The sequence below is a fragment of the Petromyzon marinus genome, chromosome 11 (genome assembly GCF_048934315.1).
Source record: "Petromyzon marinus isolate PM22_M1 ecotype Great Lakes invasive population chromosome 11, UKy_Petmar_22M1.pri1.0, whole genome shotgun sequence".
NCBI lineage: Eukaryota > Metazoa > Chordata > Hyperoartia > Petromyzontiformes > Petromyzontidae > Petromyzon > Petromyzon marinus.
In genome coordinates this window covers 1,576,839-1,595,352 of record NC_133677.1, presented here as the reverse complement: position 1 = coordinate 1,595,352, position 18,514 = coordinate 1,576,839, and the positions used below count along the sequence as shown (strand labels likewise).

General features: G+C 53.2%; 1 protein-coding gene across 1 annotated transcript in view; it reads left to right on the top strand.

Moving 5' to 3' along the window:
* Nucleotides 1–4,208: 4,208 nt before the first annotated feature.
* Nucleotides 4,209–18,514, top strand: part of HTR7 (5-hydroxytryptamine receptor 7) — a 32,896-nt gene continuing 18,590 nt past the window's right edge. The window contains exons 1-2 of the mRNA XM_032952445.2: nucleotides 4,209–5,133; nucleotides 15,358–15,849. Coding sequence (XP_032808336.2) covers nucleotides 15,362–15,849 — 488 coding nt within the window. The 5' untranslated portion in view covers nucleotides 4,209–5,133; nucleotides 15,358–15,361. The remainder of the gene's footprint in view (nucleotides 5,134–15,357; nucleotides 15,850–18,514) is intronic.

Here is an 18,514-nt window from a genome sequence, read left to right as displayed (position 1 = left end):
AAGCTTGTTTTGCCTCCGAAACGTCGTGATTTAATTTAGTTTTATTTTAAGTGTTGTGTTGTTGTGTTTGTTTTGCCGAATTCTAAGAGAGTTATGTTGGGTTGCCCGTGGGTTTGTGCCAGGGTCAGGGTGATTGGTGGCCAGGCGCTGGGGTCAACCTTGGAGACATTTGGGGCGAGGGTTTTGGGTTCCATGCCGTAGAGTTGCTCGCTAAGCCCGAGTCCAGCTCTTTATCGCCTCTCATCCCCCGGAGCGCACTGCACGCAGTCGGCACAAATGAACACCTCCTCACTGCGCATTGTCCCTCCTCCTCCTCCTCCTCCGCCTCCTCCACCTCCTCCTCCACCTCCTCCTCCTCTGCCTCCTCCACTTCCTCCTCCTCCACCTCCTCCACTTCCCCCTCCTCCACCTCTTCCGCCTCCTCCTCCATCTCCTCCGCCCCCTCCTCCACCTCCTCCGCCGCCTCCTCCACCTCCTCCTCCGCCTCCTCCTCCTCTGCCTCCTCCACCTCCTCTGCCTACTCCACCTCCTCCACTTCCTCCTCCTCCACCTTCTTCTCCTCCACCTCCACCTCCTCCGCCCCCTCCTCCACCTCTTCCGCCTCCACCTCCTCCGCCTCCTCCACTTCCTCCTCCTCCGCCTCCTCGTCGTCGTCACGTATCTCCGCGCCGCGCCCGTGTCAACCTGACACCGCGAGTCGCCGCGCGTGTTCACGCGTCCTGTCCTGTTCCCTCCGCGTGCCCGTGCGTGGTGGGGGTGGGAGGAGGGGGGTGGTCGGTGCTCACTAACGGCACTTGCCCCGACAGTGTGTTGCAGGCTATACGGGGTAGCTTTGTCTTGTTCGAGGGGGGGTGTAGCGGTTAGCGAGCTGCGCTACGAACCCGGAAAGCCGGGTTCGATTCCCCGCTCACGGTCAAAACTGGTGACGATTATCTGAATCGGTCCTGGGCCTCCCCTAGGTTGACTCAGCCTCAAATGAGTACCTGGTGCGGTGTGTAAGACATCGCCACTGGGGAGACAAAGGCGGCCGGGCGTGGTGCTGGCCACCCCACCCCCTCGTGTGCCGTGCCGGCCTTCATAGGTGCTCGCTAACAGCACTTGCCCCTACAGTCTGTTAAGACTATACAGGGGCTCTTTGTCTTTGTACAGGTGGGGGTGGGGGGCACGCACCCTCGACTGAACGAAGTGAAAACAACTTTGAATATTGTGGTGGGGGGGGGGTGCAGTCATTGGTGAGCGGTCTGAGACCATCAGCACACGACGACTGAGCGACTGAAACACGGCGTTAGAAGATGCCGTCTCAGCTGTCTCTGACATGGCTATTGTGATCCGCGACCCTCACCACCAACCACCACCCCCGCCACCACAGCCAACTCCTGGATCTTGAAAGGCCCCCACGTGCACGCGCGTGCAGTGACGCTGATGACACGCGGGGCGGCGCCATCGTCCAACAGATGGGTTGCTTCCCGTGAGGCGCGTGATGGTGATGATGGTGATGGTGGTGATGATGGGGATGGTGGTGATGATGATGGTGATAGTGATGATGGTGATGATGATGGTGATGATGGTGATGATGGTGATGATGATGGTGATGATGGTACTGATGATGATGGTGATGATGATGGTGATGATGGTGGTGATGATGGTGATGATGATGGTGGTGATGATGGTGATGATGATGGTGGTGATGATGGTGATGATGGTAATGATGATGGTGATGATGATGGTGATTATGATGGTGATGATGGTAATGATGATGATGGTGATAGTGATGATGGTGATGATGATGGTGATGATGGTGGTGATGATGATGGTGATTATGATGGTGATGATTTTAATGATGATGATGGTGATGATGATTGTGATGATGGTGGTGATGGATTGCCAATGACTCGATTCGTCAACAAATCATGTAAAAACCCTCCTGGGGGATGGGCCCTGGGCTCATTTCAAAATCATCGTCGACAATTATCGCCGTAACAATCGTTGACTGTTAATCCGACATTGTGATCGTGTGTGTGTGTTGAGCTTCTGTTGTTGTGTGGATGTGTTTGCTGTGTCTGGGCAGCGGTAGAGCAACGCGGAGTGCGCTGCACTACGAAACCCGCCCATCAGAACTCGATTCCCACTCACGGCCAACGCCAGTGACGATCATCTGAGCCAGTACTCCCCTAGGTCGACTCAGACAGAAACATGAATACCTCGTGTGGTGGGTAAACATCGTCACTGAGGAGACAAAGGCGGTCGGGCGTGGTGCTGGCCACCCACCTCCTCGTGTACCGTGCCGCCCTTCATAGGCGCTCGCTAACAGCACTTGCCCCAATAGTCTGTTAGAGGCTATACGGGGGATCTTTGTTTGTGTGTGTAAGTCGTAATGCGCGTGCCCGCCTTTGTGACTGTGCATCTGACAGTCATCTCAGTCAGTCAACCCCAAGGCACCTGGGTCTGTGCCGTGACCTCCTGCCAGCAGCGAGCCTTCAACACTTCACGTGGCCTCACAGTGCACCTAGCCTGGCACACGCTCTGTTATGACCTCACCGCCACTTAGTGGCGAATGGCGGCTGTTGTCGTTGTTTTGGCTGCCAGAGATATGCGAATGAACGCGTTGTTCAGGAACTGTTCTGTCGATGAGACTCGCACCAGCCATAGGATTGTGGAATTTCCACCACTGGCTATGAACATAGCGCTGAGAGATATCGCACACTCACGTTTGATTATGAAAAAAAGTCGACAATATTTTCACAAATCGTTGCCGATTTTTTTTTTAAAAACCTCCCCACCCACCATGTTGCGGTTTATTGGCCATACTTCACCGCGCTGGTCATCAGCGCTGGGTTTGTCGGTTCGCCGTGGTCTCGCACAGGGGCAGTCCAGATTATCACTCCCCCCCCCAACTTCGTCCGCGTATGGCCCACGTTGATGTGCCGAGTATCAACTCCAGCATCGGATTGCGATGGGGCTGGTGGAGCCACACGATCATAGCCGTGAGCCGCGACTCCTGACCCAGGTTCGTAGCGCAGTCGCGCTCACCACTCGCGCCACCGCTCCACGCAATTAACGAATTGACTCGTCGACTGAATTTGCTGAGCGGGCTGGCCAGGATCGGGCAAAGCCGAGCGCCGCTCCCGTTTCGCCCAGCCAAACGGAGGCACCAGCGCAGAGTGAAGTGTCACTGACCCTGACATCAAAACTAACGGTGGCACATTTAAGAATCACAATTAAGAGAACCGTCACGCCGTGCAGGACGTGGCTATAAAAAATAATACTTTTAATGTGAGCTATATATAAGAAAGAAAGACAAACTCGCTCAACAACAGCAATCCTGGCTGTCCGTGCTTTAGCAGCCTCAAACGAGACCTAGTTAATATATTCATTTATTCATCGTTCGCTCTTGTGACGTCGGAGGTGAGGGCGGTCGCAAGAGATTGATGTGGGAGTGGGGAGGTTGCACGAGACGAGGAGAGTGGGACCGCACGAGAGAGAGAGCACGAGAGAGAGAGCACGAGAGAGAGAGCACGAGAGAGAGAGCACGAGAGAGAGAGAGAGAGCGAGAGAGAGAGAGCACGAGAGAGAGAAAGTACGAGAGAGAGAGCGAGAGAGAGAGAGCACGAGAGAGAGAGCACGAGAGAGAGAGTACGAGAGAGAGCACGAGAGAGAGAGAGAGCACGAGAGAGAGAGAGAGCACGAGAGATAGAGCACGAGAGAGAGAGCACGAGAGAGAGCGAGAGAGAGAGAGAACACGAGAGAGAGAGAGAGCACGAGAGAGAGAGAGAGAGCACGAGCTAGAGCGAGAGAGCACGAGAGAGAGAGAGAGAGCACGAGATAGAGAGCGAGAGATAGAGAGAGAGGGAGAGCACAAGAGAGAGAGAACACGAGAGAGAGAGAGCACAAGAGAGAGAGAGAGAGCGAGAGAGAGAGAGCACGAGAGAGAGCACGAAAGCGAGCACGAGACAGGGAGAGAGCACGAGAGAGAGAGAGCACTAGAGCGAGAGAGCGAGAGAGAGAGCACGAGAGAGGGCACGAGAGAGAGAGAGCGAGAGAGAGAGAGAGCACGAGAGAGAGAGCACGAGAGAGAGCACGAGCTAGAGCACGAGAGAGAGAGAGAACACGAGAGAGACAGAGAGAGCTCCCATGCCAAGGTGCACGTTGCTTGGTGGGGGGCCCAGGTTTGGGGGGGGCGGGGGGGTGTTAGGGGCGGGGTTCCACCCTAGCATTTGTCTCAGAGTCTAAACCCCACCACTGCCAGCACACACCCACAAAGTGCCCTTCCCACCACCACCTCCATCAACTGAACTCTCCACTCATCAACCTCGTTCGAGGATGTCGCGTCCGGAGCGATAGTTGTCAGGGTCCAGTGAGCGAGTGTGTTACACCTTGAGATAAGATTATTTATTAGTTTACCTCCTGGCGTGAGAGATGCACGCGACGTGCAGAAGACGGAGAGATCCGCGCAGTAAGAGGGGACGTTTGGGCTGAGGAAGACGTCAATGAAGAAGCCTTGGGAGTCGTGGAATGTGTGAGTGGGTGTGTGTCTGTGAGTGGGTGTGAGTGGGTGTGAGTGAGTGCGTGTGACTGAGTTTGTGTTTGAGTGAGTGTGTGTGAGTGTGTCAGTGTGTGAGAGAGTGTGTGAGTGCGTGTTTCAGTGAGTGTGTGAGTGGGTGTATCAGTGTGAGTGAGCGTGTGAGTGTGTGTGAGTGAATGTGCGTGTGAGTGTGTGTGAGTGAGTGCGTGTTTCAGTGAGTGTGTGAGTGAGTGTATCAGTGTGAGTGAGTGTGTGTGAGTGCGTGTTTGAGTGAGTGTGCGTGTGTCTGAGTGAGTGAGCATGTGAGTGTGTTAGTGGGTGTGTTAGTGTGTGAGAGAGTGACCGTGCGAGTGTGTGTGTTAAGACTCTATGAGGGATCTTTGTCTACGTGTGTGTATGATCGTGTGTATGATGAGTGCGCTTTGTGAGTATTTGCGTGAGTGAGTGAGCGTCGCTATGGATGGACGTGAGCGTGAGTGTGAATGTCAAGGTGTGAGCGAGTGTGAGCGAGTGTGAATTCCCGGCACCGTTGCGAGATTGGACCCAGAGCGCCACCACCACGACCAGCAGCAGCAGCAGCTAAAGACCCGACATCGAACCGGACTCTCCAGGTAAGCAGTCACTGGAGTTCCATAAAAAAAAATATTTAACATTTTTGTATCTAAAAATGCCCAACGATTTATTCGTTAAGTTGTAGTGCAGAGTGTGTGTCTCCGTGATACATTGTGAGTGTCTGTTTGCATGTGTGTGTTAGGCTAACAACACTTCCACACAACAGTGTGTTAAGGCTATACAGGGAATGTATATATGTGTGTGTGGGGAGCGGTGGCGCGGTGGTTAGCGCACTTGCGCTGCGAGCACGTCTGCCAGACCCACGTCGTGGCAATGACACCAGTACTGCAGGTCCTGGGCCCCCCGTAGACTGAGTGGACACATTTGTGAGTGTGCGAGCGAGTGAGCGTTAGAGTGAGTGTGATGGTGAGTGTGAGTGAGTGAGCGTGATGTTGAGTGTGATGTTGAGTGTGATGTTGAGTGTGAGTGAGTGAGTGTGATGTTGAGTGTGATGTTGAGTGTGATGTTGAGTGTGAGTGAGTGAGTGTGATGTTGAGTGTGAGTGAGTGTGATGTTGAGTGTGATGTTGAGTGTGATGTTGATTGTGAGTGAGTGTGATGTTGAGTGTGAGTGAGTGTGATGTTGAGTGTGATGTTGAGTGTGAGTGAGTGAGTGTGATGTTGAGTGTGAGTGAGTGTGATGTTGAGTGTGATGTTGAGTGTGAGTGAGTGAGTGTGATGTTGAGTGTGAGGGAGTGAGCGTGATGTTGAGTGTGATGTTGAGTGTGATGTTGAGTGTGATGTTGAGTGTGAGTGAGTGTGATGTTGAGTGTGATGTTGAGTGTGATGTTGAGTGTGATGTTGAGTGTGAGTGAGTGAGTGTGATGTTGAGTGTGAGTGAGTGTGATGTTGAGTGTGATGTTGAGTGTGATGTTGATTGTGAGTGAGTGTGATGTTGAGTGTGAGTGAGTGTGATGTTGAGTGTGGGTGCGTGAGCGTTAGAGTGAGTGTGATGTTGAGTGTGAGTGAGTGAGCTTGAGAGCGAGTGTGATGTTGAGTGTAAGTGAGTGAGTGTGATGTTGAGTGTGATGTTGAGTGTGAGCGAGTGAGCGTTAGAGTCAGTGTGAGTGAGTGAGCGTGATGTTGAGTGTGATGTTGAGTGTGAGTGAGTGTGATGTTGAGTGTGATGATGAGTGTGAGTGAGTGAGTGTGATGTTGACTGTGAGTGAGTGAGCGTGATATTGAGTGTGATGTTGTGTGATGTTGAGTGTGAGTGAGTGTGATGTTGAGTGTGATGTTGAGTGTCAGTGAGTGTGATGTTGAGTGTGATGTTGAGTGTGAGTGAGTGAGCGTGATGTTGAGTGTGAGTGAGTGTGATGTTGAGTGAGTGAGTGTGATGTTGAGTGAGTGAGTGTGATGTTGAGTGTGAGTGAGTGAGCGTTAGAGTGAGTGTGATGTTGAGTGTGATGTTGTGAGTGAGTGAGCGTGATGTTGAGTGTGATGTTTAGTGTGATGTTGAGTGTAAGTGAGTGTGATGTTGAGTGTGATGTTTAGTGTGATGTTGAGTGTAAGTGAGTGTGATGTTGAGTGTGAGTGAGCGTGATGTTGAGTGTGATGTTGAGTGTCAGTGAGTGTGATGTTGAGTGTGATGTTGAGTGTGAGTGAGTGAGCGTGATGTTGAGTGTGAGTGAGTGTGATGTTGAGTGAGTGAGTGTGATGTTGAGTGAGTGAGTGTGATGTTGAGTGTGAGTGAGTGAGCGTTAGAGTGAGTGTGATGTTGAGTGTGATGTTGTGAGTGAGTGAGCGTGATGTTGAGTGTGATGTTTAGTGTGATGTTGAGTGTAAGTGAGTGTGATGTTGAGTGTGATGTTTAGTGTGATGTTGAGTGTAAGTGAGTGTGATGTTGAGTGTGAGTGAGCGTGATGTTGAGTGTGATGTTGAGTGTGATGTTGAGTGAGTGTGATGTTGAGTATGAGTGAGTGAGTGTGATGTTGAGTGTGATATTGAGTGAGTGTGATGTTGAGTATGAGTGAGTGAGTGTGATGTTGAGTGTGATATTGAGTGTGAGTGAGTGAGCGTTCGAGTGAGTGAGTGTGAGTGAGTGAGCGTGATGTTGAGTGTGAGTGAGTGTGATGTTGACTGTGATGTTGAGTGTGATGTTGAGTGTGAGTGAGTGAGCGTTAGAGTGAGAATACGAGTGGGTGAGAGTGAGTGAGTGTGCGATTGAGGGTGAGTGAGTGTGAGAGTGAGCGTGAGTGAATGAGAGTGAATGAGAGTGAGAGAGTGAATGAGAGAGTGAATAAGAGTGAATGTGAGTGAGTGAGAAAGTGTGAGTGAGAGAGTGAGTGTGAGTGAATGAGAGTAAATGAGAGTGAGTGTGAGTGAGAGAGTGAGTGTGAGTGAGAGAGTGAGTGTGAGTGAATGAGAGTGAATGAGAGTGAGTGTGAGTGAGAGAGTGAGTGTGAGTGAATGAGAGTGAGTGAGAGGGTGAATGAGAGTGAGTGTGAGATAGAGAGTGAGTGTGAGAGCGAATGTGAGTGAATGAGAGTGAGAGAGTGAATGAGAGTGAGTGTGAGATAGAGAGTGAGTGTGAGAGCGAGTGTGAGTGAATGAGAGTGAATGAGAGTGAGTGAGAGAGTGAATGAAAGTGAGTGTGAGATAGAGAGTGAGTGTGAGAGCGAGTGTGAGTGAATGAGTGTGAATAAAAGTGAATGAGAGTGAATGAGAGTGACAACAACGTACACTGCCCATTCTCAATCCACTGCTGAATAACCCCCCCCAACCCCCTCTCCCCACTCTTCGATGGCTTGTTGGGTTGGTGGAGGTCGGTAAGCATTGCCACACGTAAGAATAGTCGTAGAGGATAACAAGCAACGGGGGTTTAATATGGACATCAGCGACCGATCGGGATACAACGCCGCCTCCACTCGCGTCGTTAGTTCGTGAGCTCGCCTCGGCCCGGCTCATCGAACTTAGCACGGGCAGTTGCGTAGCGTCACAGTGCGCTAACCGCTGCGCCACCGCTCCCCAAACGCAAAGAGCCGAGCGCAGACGCAGAGCGCGCGGCCTCAGGTCAATAGCCCCCCCCCCCCCCCCCCCTGAACCCCAACCCCACATAGCCCCCCTCAAAACAATGTGTACTTGGACTTGCGGGCAGGGATGCAGAGTGTACACGAGCGTGGTGCTGGCCACCCGCCCCTTCGTGTGCCGGCCTGCAGAGGTGCTGCGTAGCCCGCGAACAGCGCTCGCCCCAACAGTCTATTTCAAACGCTATGCGGGGAATCGTTGTCGGGAGCGGTTCGTATATCGCATCAAGTTTTACGCACTGAGTGGCCAGCAACACAAATACGAAAATCCCCCCCCCCCCCCCGTATAGCTTGCAACAGACTGTTGGGGAAAATTATCTCGTGTGAGTAGCACCGGCACTGGGCGAGTTGTCATCGGCACTGGGACGCGGCACATCAGCGGCGCTCCCAGCCGCGAATAACAACAGCGGACAGATTGACACAGATTGGCAAGTGTTGGAGGCACTGTGGCCCATTGTGTGTGGTTGTTGTTGTTGTTGCTGTGTGAGTCCGTGTGTGTTTGAGTTCCTAGTGTGGGGGTAGCGGTGGGGTAGTGGTAAGCGCTACGAACCTGCTGTCCCGAGTTCTATCCCCGCTCGCGGCCAACACCAACAAGGGTTAACTGAACCGGTCCTGGGCCTCCACTAGGTCGACTCAGCCTCAAGTGGATACCTGGTGCAGTGTGTAAATATCACCACTAGGGATACAAAGGCGGCCGGGCGTGGTGTTGGCCACCCACCGGCCTTCATAGGCGCTCGCTCACAGCACTCGCCCCAAAAGCCCCACATTTGTGGAGGTGGTGGTGGTGAGTGATTTTGAAAGTCCATGCGCCACCTCAACGCAATTTAAACTATTCACAGCTTGGCCCTTGACTTTGCCCTTGAGCACACGGCGAGATAAGAAGAGTCCTACTCCTTTAGTCTTCCTTCACGCTCAACCTCACGTCAATCAAGGCTCAGAGCCCATTGCAGCAGCCAGCGACGAATCTCAGCCAGCGCTGACAGCTGTCACGGGAACTCCTCGACTCGTGGTGGGTCCGTCAGTTTCAACTTTACAGGTGGCCGGGTGGTTCAGCGGGTTCACAATGACCACGTGTCTTCTCAGATCCTAAAACTAAAACAAAAAATATTTCACCAGGCTCACTGAGCTATATATATTTGTTTTTTTCATTCAGAAGCGACCTGGCCATCACAAATGATAGCTCAACGAAGTGGCCTATCATGGGGAAATGTCAAGCACACTCTAAAAGCACGTTTTAAATGTGGAGGGGAAAAATCCACGCGATCGCGGGGAGAGAGACGCCGCAAACTCAAACATTAAACAGCAACAGGCGTCAGGGTCGGGATCGAACACACGACGACCTGCATGCCAGGCGAGGTCATTAACATCTCGCCGCGGGATCTCGGAGTCTGCGACATGGCCATTATGAACGCCACAAGGCGCCCAAGTCTAATTCGAAGATCCCAGTCTGACACTTCGACTCTTATCTCCTCATCCCTGTCACGCCCACCTCTCTCTATCTCTCTCTCGACGGCTGTCAGATCCCTGAGAGGTGCAAAGGGGACACTTAGCGACTGCCTTTAAAGTGATTTGAGAACCCAACTCTGCACCAGCCACCCACACGCGCCTCTACCACGTGTTTCTTTTTGTGTAACACGTTGTCTCAAGCACAGCGCCCAAAGAGCCGAAACGCCGAGCGGCCAGCAACAGACGGCACTCTTTTCACGCGTTACTTTGAATTGAGCAATGTTAGTGTTCGTATGCGAGCTTCGGGGGGAAGGAGAAAGTGGTGATGATGATGATGACGATGATGAGAGGAGGCAATTCCAAAGTGGGGCAGTGCGAGGGAAGACGCAGAGAGAGAGAGAGAAGTGAGGCGGCCTTCAGTGTGGCGAGTGAGTGCGTGAGTGAATAGGTTAGTGAGGAGTAAGTGAGTGAGTGAATAGGTTAGTGAGGAGTGAGTGAGTGAGTGAATAGATTAGTGAGGAGTGACTGAGTGAGTGAATAGGTTAGTGAGGAGTAAATGGTGAGTTAGTGAGTGGGTGAGTGGTTGAGTAAGTGAGTGGGTGAGTGAGGAGATGAGTGAATGAGTGGATGAGTGGGTGAGTGGTTGAGTGAGTGAGTGAGTGGGCGAGTGAGTAGATGAGTGAGTGGGTAAGTGATTGAGCGAGTGGGTGAGTGAGTAGGTGATTAAGTGGGTGAGTGAGTGAGTGAGTGGGTGAGTGAGTGAGTGAGTGAATAGGTGAGTGGGTGAGTGAGTGGGTGAGTGAGTGGGTGAGTGTTTGAGTGAGTGGGTGAGTGAGTAGGTGAGTGATTGAGTGAGTAAGTGGGTGAGTGAGTGAGTAGGTGAGTGAATGAGTGGGTGAGTGGGTGAGTGAGTGGGTGAGTGGGTGAGTGAGTAGGTGAGTGAGTGGGTAAGTGGGTGAGTGGTTGAGTGACTGGGTGGTTGCGTGAGTGGGTGAGTGGTTGAGTGAGTAGGTGAGTGAGTAGGTGAGTGGGTGGGTGAGTGAGTGAGTGGTTGAGTGAGTGGGTGGGTGAGTGAGTGAGTAGGTGAGTAGTTGAGTGAGTGGGTGAGTGAGTGAGGAGGTGAGTGAGTGGGTGAGTGAGTGGGTGAGTGGTTGAGTGAGTAGGTGGTTGAGTGAGTGGGTGAGTGGTTGAGTAGGTGAGTGAGTAGGTGAGTGAGTGGGTGAGTGAGTGGGTGAGTGGTTGAGTGAGTAGGTGGTTGAGTGGGTGAGTGAGTGGGTGAGTGGTTGAGTGAGTAGGTGAGTGAGTAGGTGAGTGGGTGGGTGAGTGGGTGAGTGGTTGAGTGAGTGGGTGGGTGAGTGCGTGAGTGAGTAGGTGAGTGGTTGAGTTAGTGGGTGAGTGAGTGAGTAGGTGAGTGAGTGGGTGAGTGAGTGGGTGAGTGTTTGAGTGAGTAGGTGGTTGAGTGAGTGAGTGGGTGAGTGGGTGAGTGGTTGAGTAGGTGAGTGAGTAGGTGAGTGAGTGAGTGAGTGGGTGAGTGGGTGAGTGGTGGAGTGAGTGCGTGAGTGAGTGGGTGAGTGGTTGAGTGAGTGGGTGGGTGAGTGAGTGAGTAGGTGAGTGAATAAGTGGGTGAGTGGTTGAGTGAGTGGGTGAGTGAGTAGGTGAGTGAGTGGGTGGTTGAGTGAGTGAGTGGGTGAATGAGTGGGTGAGTGGTTGAGTGAGTGAGTGGGTGAGTGGTTGAATAGGTGAGTGAGTAGGTGAGTGAGTGGGTGAATGAGTGGGTGAGTGGTTGAGTGAGTGGGTGGGTGAGTGAGTGGGTGAGTGTTGTTGTGCCCCGCAGTGCGGCGGTTGGACACAGTCTGGTGGATGAGACGGCACAGTCAGTGCGAGTTCTCAACACTGGTGAACGAATCAACGAGTGAAATTCCCAGCCACAGGAAGCACGGTGGTAGCAGTCGTAGCGATAAGGCAGTGATAAGAAGGCGACTGACCGCCGTTGAGTGAATGAGCGAGTGAGTGGAGCGAATCAGCGGAGTGCTGGGTCATCAATCAACCCCGGACTGCTGCTTCACTCGGAATGATATCCCCGATGCAGCGGCGAGGAGGAAACTCGGAGCCTTATCCTCAAATACAGACTGCAGCAGCAGCAGCAGGAGTCCAACTTGGGCCCACTTTGTGCTGTGTGAAGCAACAGCAGCAGCAGCAGGAGTCCAACTGGGGCCCACTTTGTGCTGTGTGAACCAGCAGCAGCAGCAGCAGGAGTCCAACTTGGGCCCACTTTGTGCTGTGTGAACCAGCAGCAGCAGCGATGATTGTCCGGCGCTTGCGGGAGCTTCTGGCCCGGATCAGAAGTCGCTGCCTCTCCCATGGCGCGTGGCACGAAGTGCCCACGTGGCGAGAACCGCGCGCCGGGAGCTCGTTCATTGCCATCACTTAAACATCTAAATAACGAAGGCAAATATTGCCCGTGTTGACGTCAGCACGGATAATTATTGGCCAGCGTTAATTAATGATGATGTCATTAGGTTATTGGTGGTGTACGATAAGGGGGAAGGAGTGGGGGCTGAACTCCACCCCCGCCCCCCCCCCCCCCCCCACATCAGCAAGTTTTTTTTTATTTTCCCCGTGGTCAGGAAATCGATTCGAGTGTCTAAGCTAGCAGAGACAACATTACTCGTGACTCGACACTCTATTTAAACTCTCTATGCTCCCAGAGTGGTGGACGTCGTTCATCAAAACTCCATAAGCTAAAGAGGCCTCCAGGTACACTGGTGGGGAGCGGGGGGAGGGGGGAGGGTCACTGTTCACGATGGCCGTGTCGCAGATTGCGAGCCAGCAGCCGCTGACAGACACAACCTGGGTTTGAGTCCGCGTCTCGTCATCTGCGCCAGGGTGGTGACCCCGGGGTTCTCGATAGGTGACGGCTTCAGTGCGGTCCCCGATCGGCGTTATCATCATCTGCTTCATCATCAGCCATGGTCTATTCACTGCTGGATGAAGGCCTCAACAAGCCGCTTGCCATCCCTCGCGATCCTAGGATCTAACAACCCACGCCAGCACCTTGCACTGCACGCGAGGCGATTTTGACCGCTCCGTCTCCTCGGTGGAGGGCGTCTTGGAACGAGTTCCATCGCTTGCTGGCTGCCCCGTTATTTTTATTCCTTGACCAGCGGACGACATCTCGTCTGGCGGTGACGCGTCCTGCTCAAGCCCACGATCGGAATACAATTATTTAACCCTGCGTACATTCTCGAATCCACGTGCTCCTCTTTCTCTCTCTCTCTCTGTGTCTGTCTCTCGGTGTGAGTCCCAAGCGTGCATCCACTGCTGCATGAAGAGCAAGGTGATATCTCTATCCGAGTGTATATTCTATAATCCACGTGTCCCCCTCTCTCTCTCTGTCTCAAAATCATTCCAAGGGTGCACATCCTCCATTCCGCCTCTTTGAACGTGGATTTTTCTTTCCATATTTATAACTTATTCTTTGTTACATGATCCTCCTTATTCGCGTTGCTAATCCCCGACGTGACATCCGCGCAGCGTGGCGCAGACCCCCGGGGGATGGAAAAGGGGCGAGCACAAGACCGGCTGCAAAGTACGCGCAGACGACGTCGTCGTGCGCCCACGTGTTCCGCCGCCGCCGCCGTCGTCGTCGTTATTAATAGCGAGCGCATCTCATTGTGCGCACTTCACGTGGAGAGAGAGAGAGCGAGAGGGAGGGAGAGAGGGAGCGAGAGGGAGCGAGGGAGCAAGAGAGAGGGAGCAAGAGGGAGCAAGAGGGAGGGAGCAAGAGAGCGAGAGGGAGCGAGGGAGCAAGAGGGAGGGAGCAAGAGAGAGCAAGAGGGAGCAAGAGAGAGATAGAGAGAGAGCGAGAGGGAGCGAGAGAGAGGGAGAGGGAGGGAGAGAGGGAGCGAGAGGGAGCAAGAGAGAGCAAGAGAGAGGGAGAGAGAGGGAGCAAGAGAAAGGGAGCAAGAGAGAGGGAGCAAGAGGGAACAAGAGAGAGGGAGCGAGAGAGAGAGGGAGCAAGGGAGAGGGAGCAAGAGGGAGCAAGAGGGAGCAAGAGGGAGGGAGCAAGAGAGAGAGGGAGCAAGGGAGAGAGCGAATGATCTGAGCTACCGTCGGAGGCCGTAGGACTGCGAGGAGGGCTGGGTGCAGATGCAGCACGTGTCGTCAAATAAAATGACAAAAAACAGGGGGAACATAGACATAGAGTCGGGAGAGAGGGGGTAGAGAGAGGGGGTAGAGAGAGGGGGTAGAGAGAGGGGGTAGAGAGAGGGGGTAGAGAGAAAGGGTAGAGAGAGGGGGTAGAGAGAGAGGGGGGGTAGAGAGAGAGAGGGGGTAGAGAGAGGGGGTAGAGAGAGAGAGGGGGTAGAGAGAGGGGGTAGAGAGAGGGAAGGGGTAAGGAGAGCAGAGCGTGAAATCTTTCGTGAAATATTTTATTTAAACGGGGGGGGGGGGGGGCACATGAAGCAAAGCATTGAAAAAACTAAAACAACGAAATGATGAACGAAGCAAAGTGCCGACTACACCGAGCACCTTCTTGTTTCCTCTGATCGTAAAAAAGAGAGAGCGAAACAGAGAGGGAGAGAGAGGGGGAGCGAGAGAGAGAGAGATGTCTCCTGTGTGGATTCATAATCCGCGTTCTGCAGAGATGCGTGTCAACAAACCCGTGATGGTGAGGGACGAGGTGGGGGATGGAGGTGTGGGGTGATACACGATGTAATGTGACGGTGCACGCGTGCGCCTGTGATCAGGCGAGACGGCGGCGGGGTTGGTGGATCACGCAGAGATTCCGGCACGGTGTGAGATTGCGGCCTGCCGTGGGTGTGCCTCTCAGAGGGGTCGTGCAGCAAATGGGTTGTCGGGTTGTTGTGTTGCACTCTGCGTGCCTGCGTGGAGCGTTAATGTTTTCTTACGGGTACTTCGGGTTTTTATAATTTATTTTCGATTTTTTTACATTTTTCAATTTTATTCTGATTGTGTTTCCAACATAGCGTCGTCATCACACGAGAGGAGTCCATTGGAGAACTCTCCAGTGGAGCGGGGCAACTCTCCGGCCCACGGAAGTGGCTATCACTGAGCCACCCATGAGAACCCGTTCCTGCGTGGCCTCTGATCCACCCACGGACAGTCGAAGCGGCAGCACTTTCCCACCCGCCCTGCGAAACGAGAGCATGACAGTCAAAGCCATATTCGATGGGATGTTTTTTTTGTATGCAGGGCGGGTTGAGACCCATCAGGTAGCTCACCACACTTGAGACCCCAAATTTAGCCACAGGCGATTGAATCCCGAATTCGAAATCAGCATCTCAGCGTCACCGGCTCATCGTCTCTGACCTCTGTCGGTGACGAGTGCACAGTCCCTGCTGTAGCGTGGTCAGAGGCACGCACATTGAGGAAGGCGTGGAACAAAACGCTGACAGCTGCAGAAAAAGAACCGTGCAGAGAGAGCGAGAGAGAGAGGAGGGAGCGCGAGATGCATGCTTGGAATGACGCTGCGAGACAGAAAGAGGAGCGCGTGGATTCGATGAGAGGACGCGCACGCAGAGTTAAAGACTCCACCACGTCGACTGTTAAGGGACATCACGCGACGCCCTGTGGTTAAGAGAGAGAAACAGTACGGGGCATTAACCTCCACGTCCCTCCCACACCGCTGTTCGCGGTTGTGCCGCGTGTACGCCTCGGCACCACGTCCGACGTTTCACCCCCCGTCCCCCCACCACATCCCGGTCCAACTTCTCACTCCCGCTATCCGCAGCGCCATGGTGCTGGAATTGAACTCGAGTTTCACCGCCGCAGCCGCCTCCTCCTCCTCCGTCGCTGCCTCCCTCATCCCGTCGCGTCCCTCCAACCCCGGCGGCTACCCGGCGGCCGACCCGGCCAACGCGACGTCCGAGGCCGGCCGGGGCCCCGCTTGCCCCGACCAGGTGCTTCTGTACGGCCTGGCCGCGCGCGTCCTCATCGGCCTCGTGCTCGCCACGATCACTGCGCTCACCATCGCGGGCAACCTCCTCGTCATCCTCTCGGTGTGCGCCGTCAAGAAGCTGCGGCAGCCCTCCAACTACCTGCTCGTCTCGCTGGCGGCCGCCGACCTCTCCGTGGCCTTCGCCGTGATGCCCTTCGTCCTCGTCACCGACCTCGTGGGCGGCGAGTGGATGTTCGGCCGCGCCTTCTGCAACGTGTTCATCGCGCTCGACGTCACGTGCTGCACGGCGTCCATCCTCACGCTGTGCGTCATCAGCGTGGACAGGTGGGTGAGTGGGTGGGGGGTGAAGGGGGGGGGGCGAGAGGTGAGTGGGTGGGGGATGAAGGGGGGGGGGGGCGAGAGGTGAGTGGGTGGGGGATGAAGGGGGGGGGGCGAGAGGTGAGTGGGTGGTGATGAAGGGGGGAGGGAGAGGTGAGTGGGTGGGGGATGAAGGGGGGGGCGAGAGGTGAGTGAGTGGGTGATGAAGAGGGGAGCGAGAGGTGAGTGCGTGGTGATGAAGGGGGGAGGGAGAGGTGAGTGGGTGGTGATGAAAGGGGGGGGTGAGAGGTGAGTGAGTGAGTGGGGGATGAAGGGGGGGGGGGCGAGAGGTGAGTGGGTGGGTGAGGAAGGGGGGGGGGCGAGAGGTGAGTGGGTGGGTGATGAAGGGGGGGGGGCGAGGGAGGGGAGGAGGGGGCAGTGCGAGTGCGGAGCCTGTAGCAATGTTATAAAGGGGCCCTAAATGAAAAAATAAATATTAAAACACAAATGTTTTTATCTGCATAGTAAAGTAATTGTATTTTTTAATTTGCTATACAGCCAGATAACACGACAAATCGCTAACCTTAAACACCCAGTCGTTCATAAAAGTTGAAGGCGGTATAGTACTATAGTAATAGAGCAAGTGCAGAATCAACGAACTGGAATTGATAGCTTGAAAGCGTTTAGCGCGGGGCCCTTGAAAGTGCGGGGCCCGTAGCTACTACACGTGTAGCTACTACATATGTACTACATAGCTACTATATATGTACTACATATGTACTACATAGCTACTACATATGTAGCTACTACATATGTACTACATTGCAACTACATATGTACTACATATGTACTACATAGCTACTACATATGGACTACATAGCTACTACATATGTACTACATATGTACTACATAACTACGACATATGTACTACATAACTACTACATAGCTACTACATATGTACTACATAGCTACTACATATGTACTACATATGTACTACATAACTACTACATATGTACTACATAACTACTACATAGCTACTACATAACTACTACATATGTACTACATAACTACTACATTGCTACTACACATGTAGCTACTACATATGTACTACATAACTACCACATAGCTACTACACATGTAGCTACTACATATGTACTACATAACTACTACATAGCTACTACATATGTACTACATAACTACTACATATGTACTACATAACTACTACACATGTAGCTACTACATATGTACTACATATGTACTACATAGCTACTACATAACTACTACATATGTACTACATAGCTACTACATATGTACTACATAGCTACTACATAGCTACTACATATGTACTACATATGTACTACATAGCTACTACATATGTACTACATAGCTACTACATATGTACTACATAGCTACTACATATGTACTACATAGCTACTACATATGTAGCTACTTTTGCTACGAGGATAATCCGGCACTGGAATGGGGGCGGGGGGTGCTGCCCCCTTTCTTCTGTGTGGGTCAGGGGTCACTCGCATGGGAGAGCGCCGGCTGGGGTGTCACCACAGCCAGTGCTGATGGGCGGATGGGACGTTGGCGGAGAACATTTTAATGGGACCGTGGACGTGTTTACACTCAAGGGGCAGCAGCAACAGCGCCATGGTCACTATCACCACCACCATCACCACCATCACGACCATCACCAACACGACCATCACCACCATCACCATCACGACCATCACCAACACGACCATCACCACCATCACCACCAACACCACCAACACCAACACGACCATCACCACCATCACCACCAACATCACCAACACGACCATCACCACCATCACCACCATCACGACCATCACCAACACGACCATCACCACCATCACCACCAACACCACCAACACCAACACGACCATCACCACCATCATCACCAACATCACCATCACCAACACGACCATCACCACCATCACCACCAACACCACCATCACCAACACGACCATCACCACCATCACCACCAACACCACCAACACCAACACGACCATCACCACCATCACCACCAACACCACCATCACCAACACGACCATCACCACCATCACCACCAACACCACCAACACCACCAACACCACCAACACCACCATCACCACCATCACCACCAACACCACCATCACCAACACGACCATCACCACCACCAGTGTCGACATCGTCTCGTTTTGGTCGAACTTATATTTTTTTTAAATCACAACAACAACAACAATGATGACGACTACGACATTCAAACACCAAACATCGCAGCAGATGACGTCACTGTCTCCCCTGGGCGACGCCAGCTGTGAACTGCAGTGCGGAGCGGGGATCGCACGAACGTGGATGGCGTGTGCGTGGGTACCTGTGTGTGCGTGGGTACCTGTGTGTGCGTGGGAACCTGTGTGTGGGTACCTGTGTGTGCGTGGGAACCTGTGTGTGCGTGGGTACCTGTGTGTGGAACCTGTGTGTGCGTGGGTACCTGTGTGTGCGTGGGTACCTGTGTGTGCGTGGGTACCTGTGTGTGCGTGGGTACCTGTGTGTGGAACCTGTGTGTGGGTACCTGTGTGTGCGTGGGTACCTGTGTGTGCGTGGGTACCTGTGTGTGCGTACCTGTGTGTGAGTGGGTACCTGTGTGTGCGTGAGTACCTGTGTGTGCGTGGGTACCTGTGTG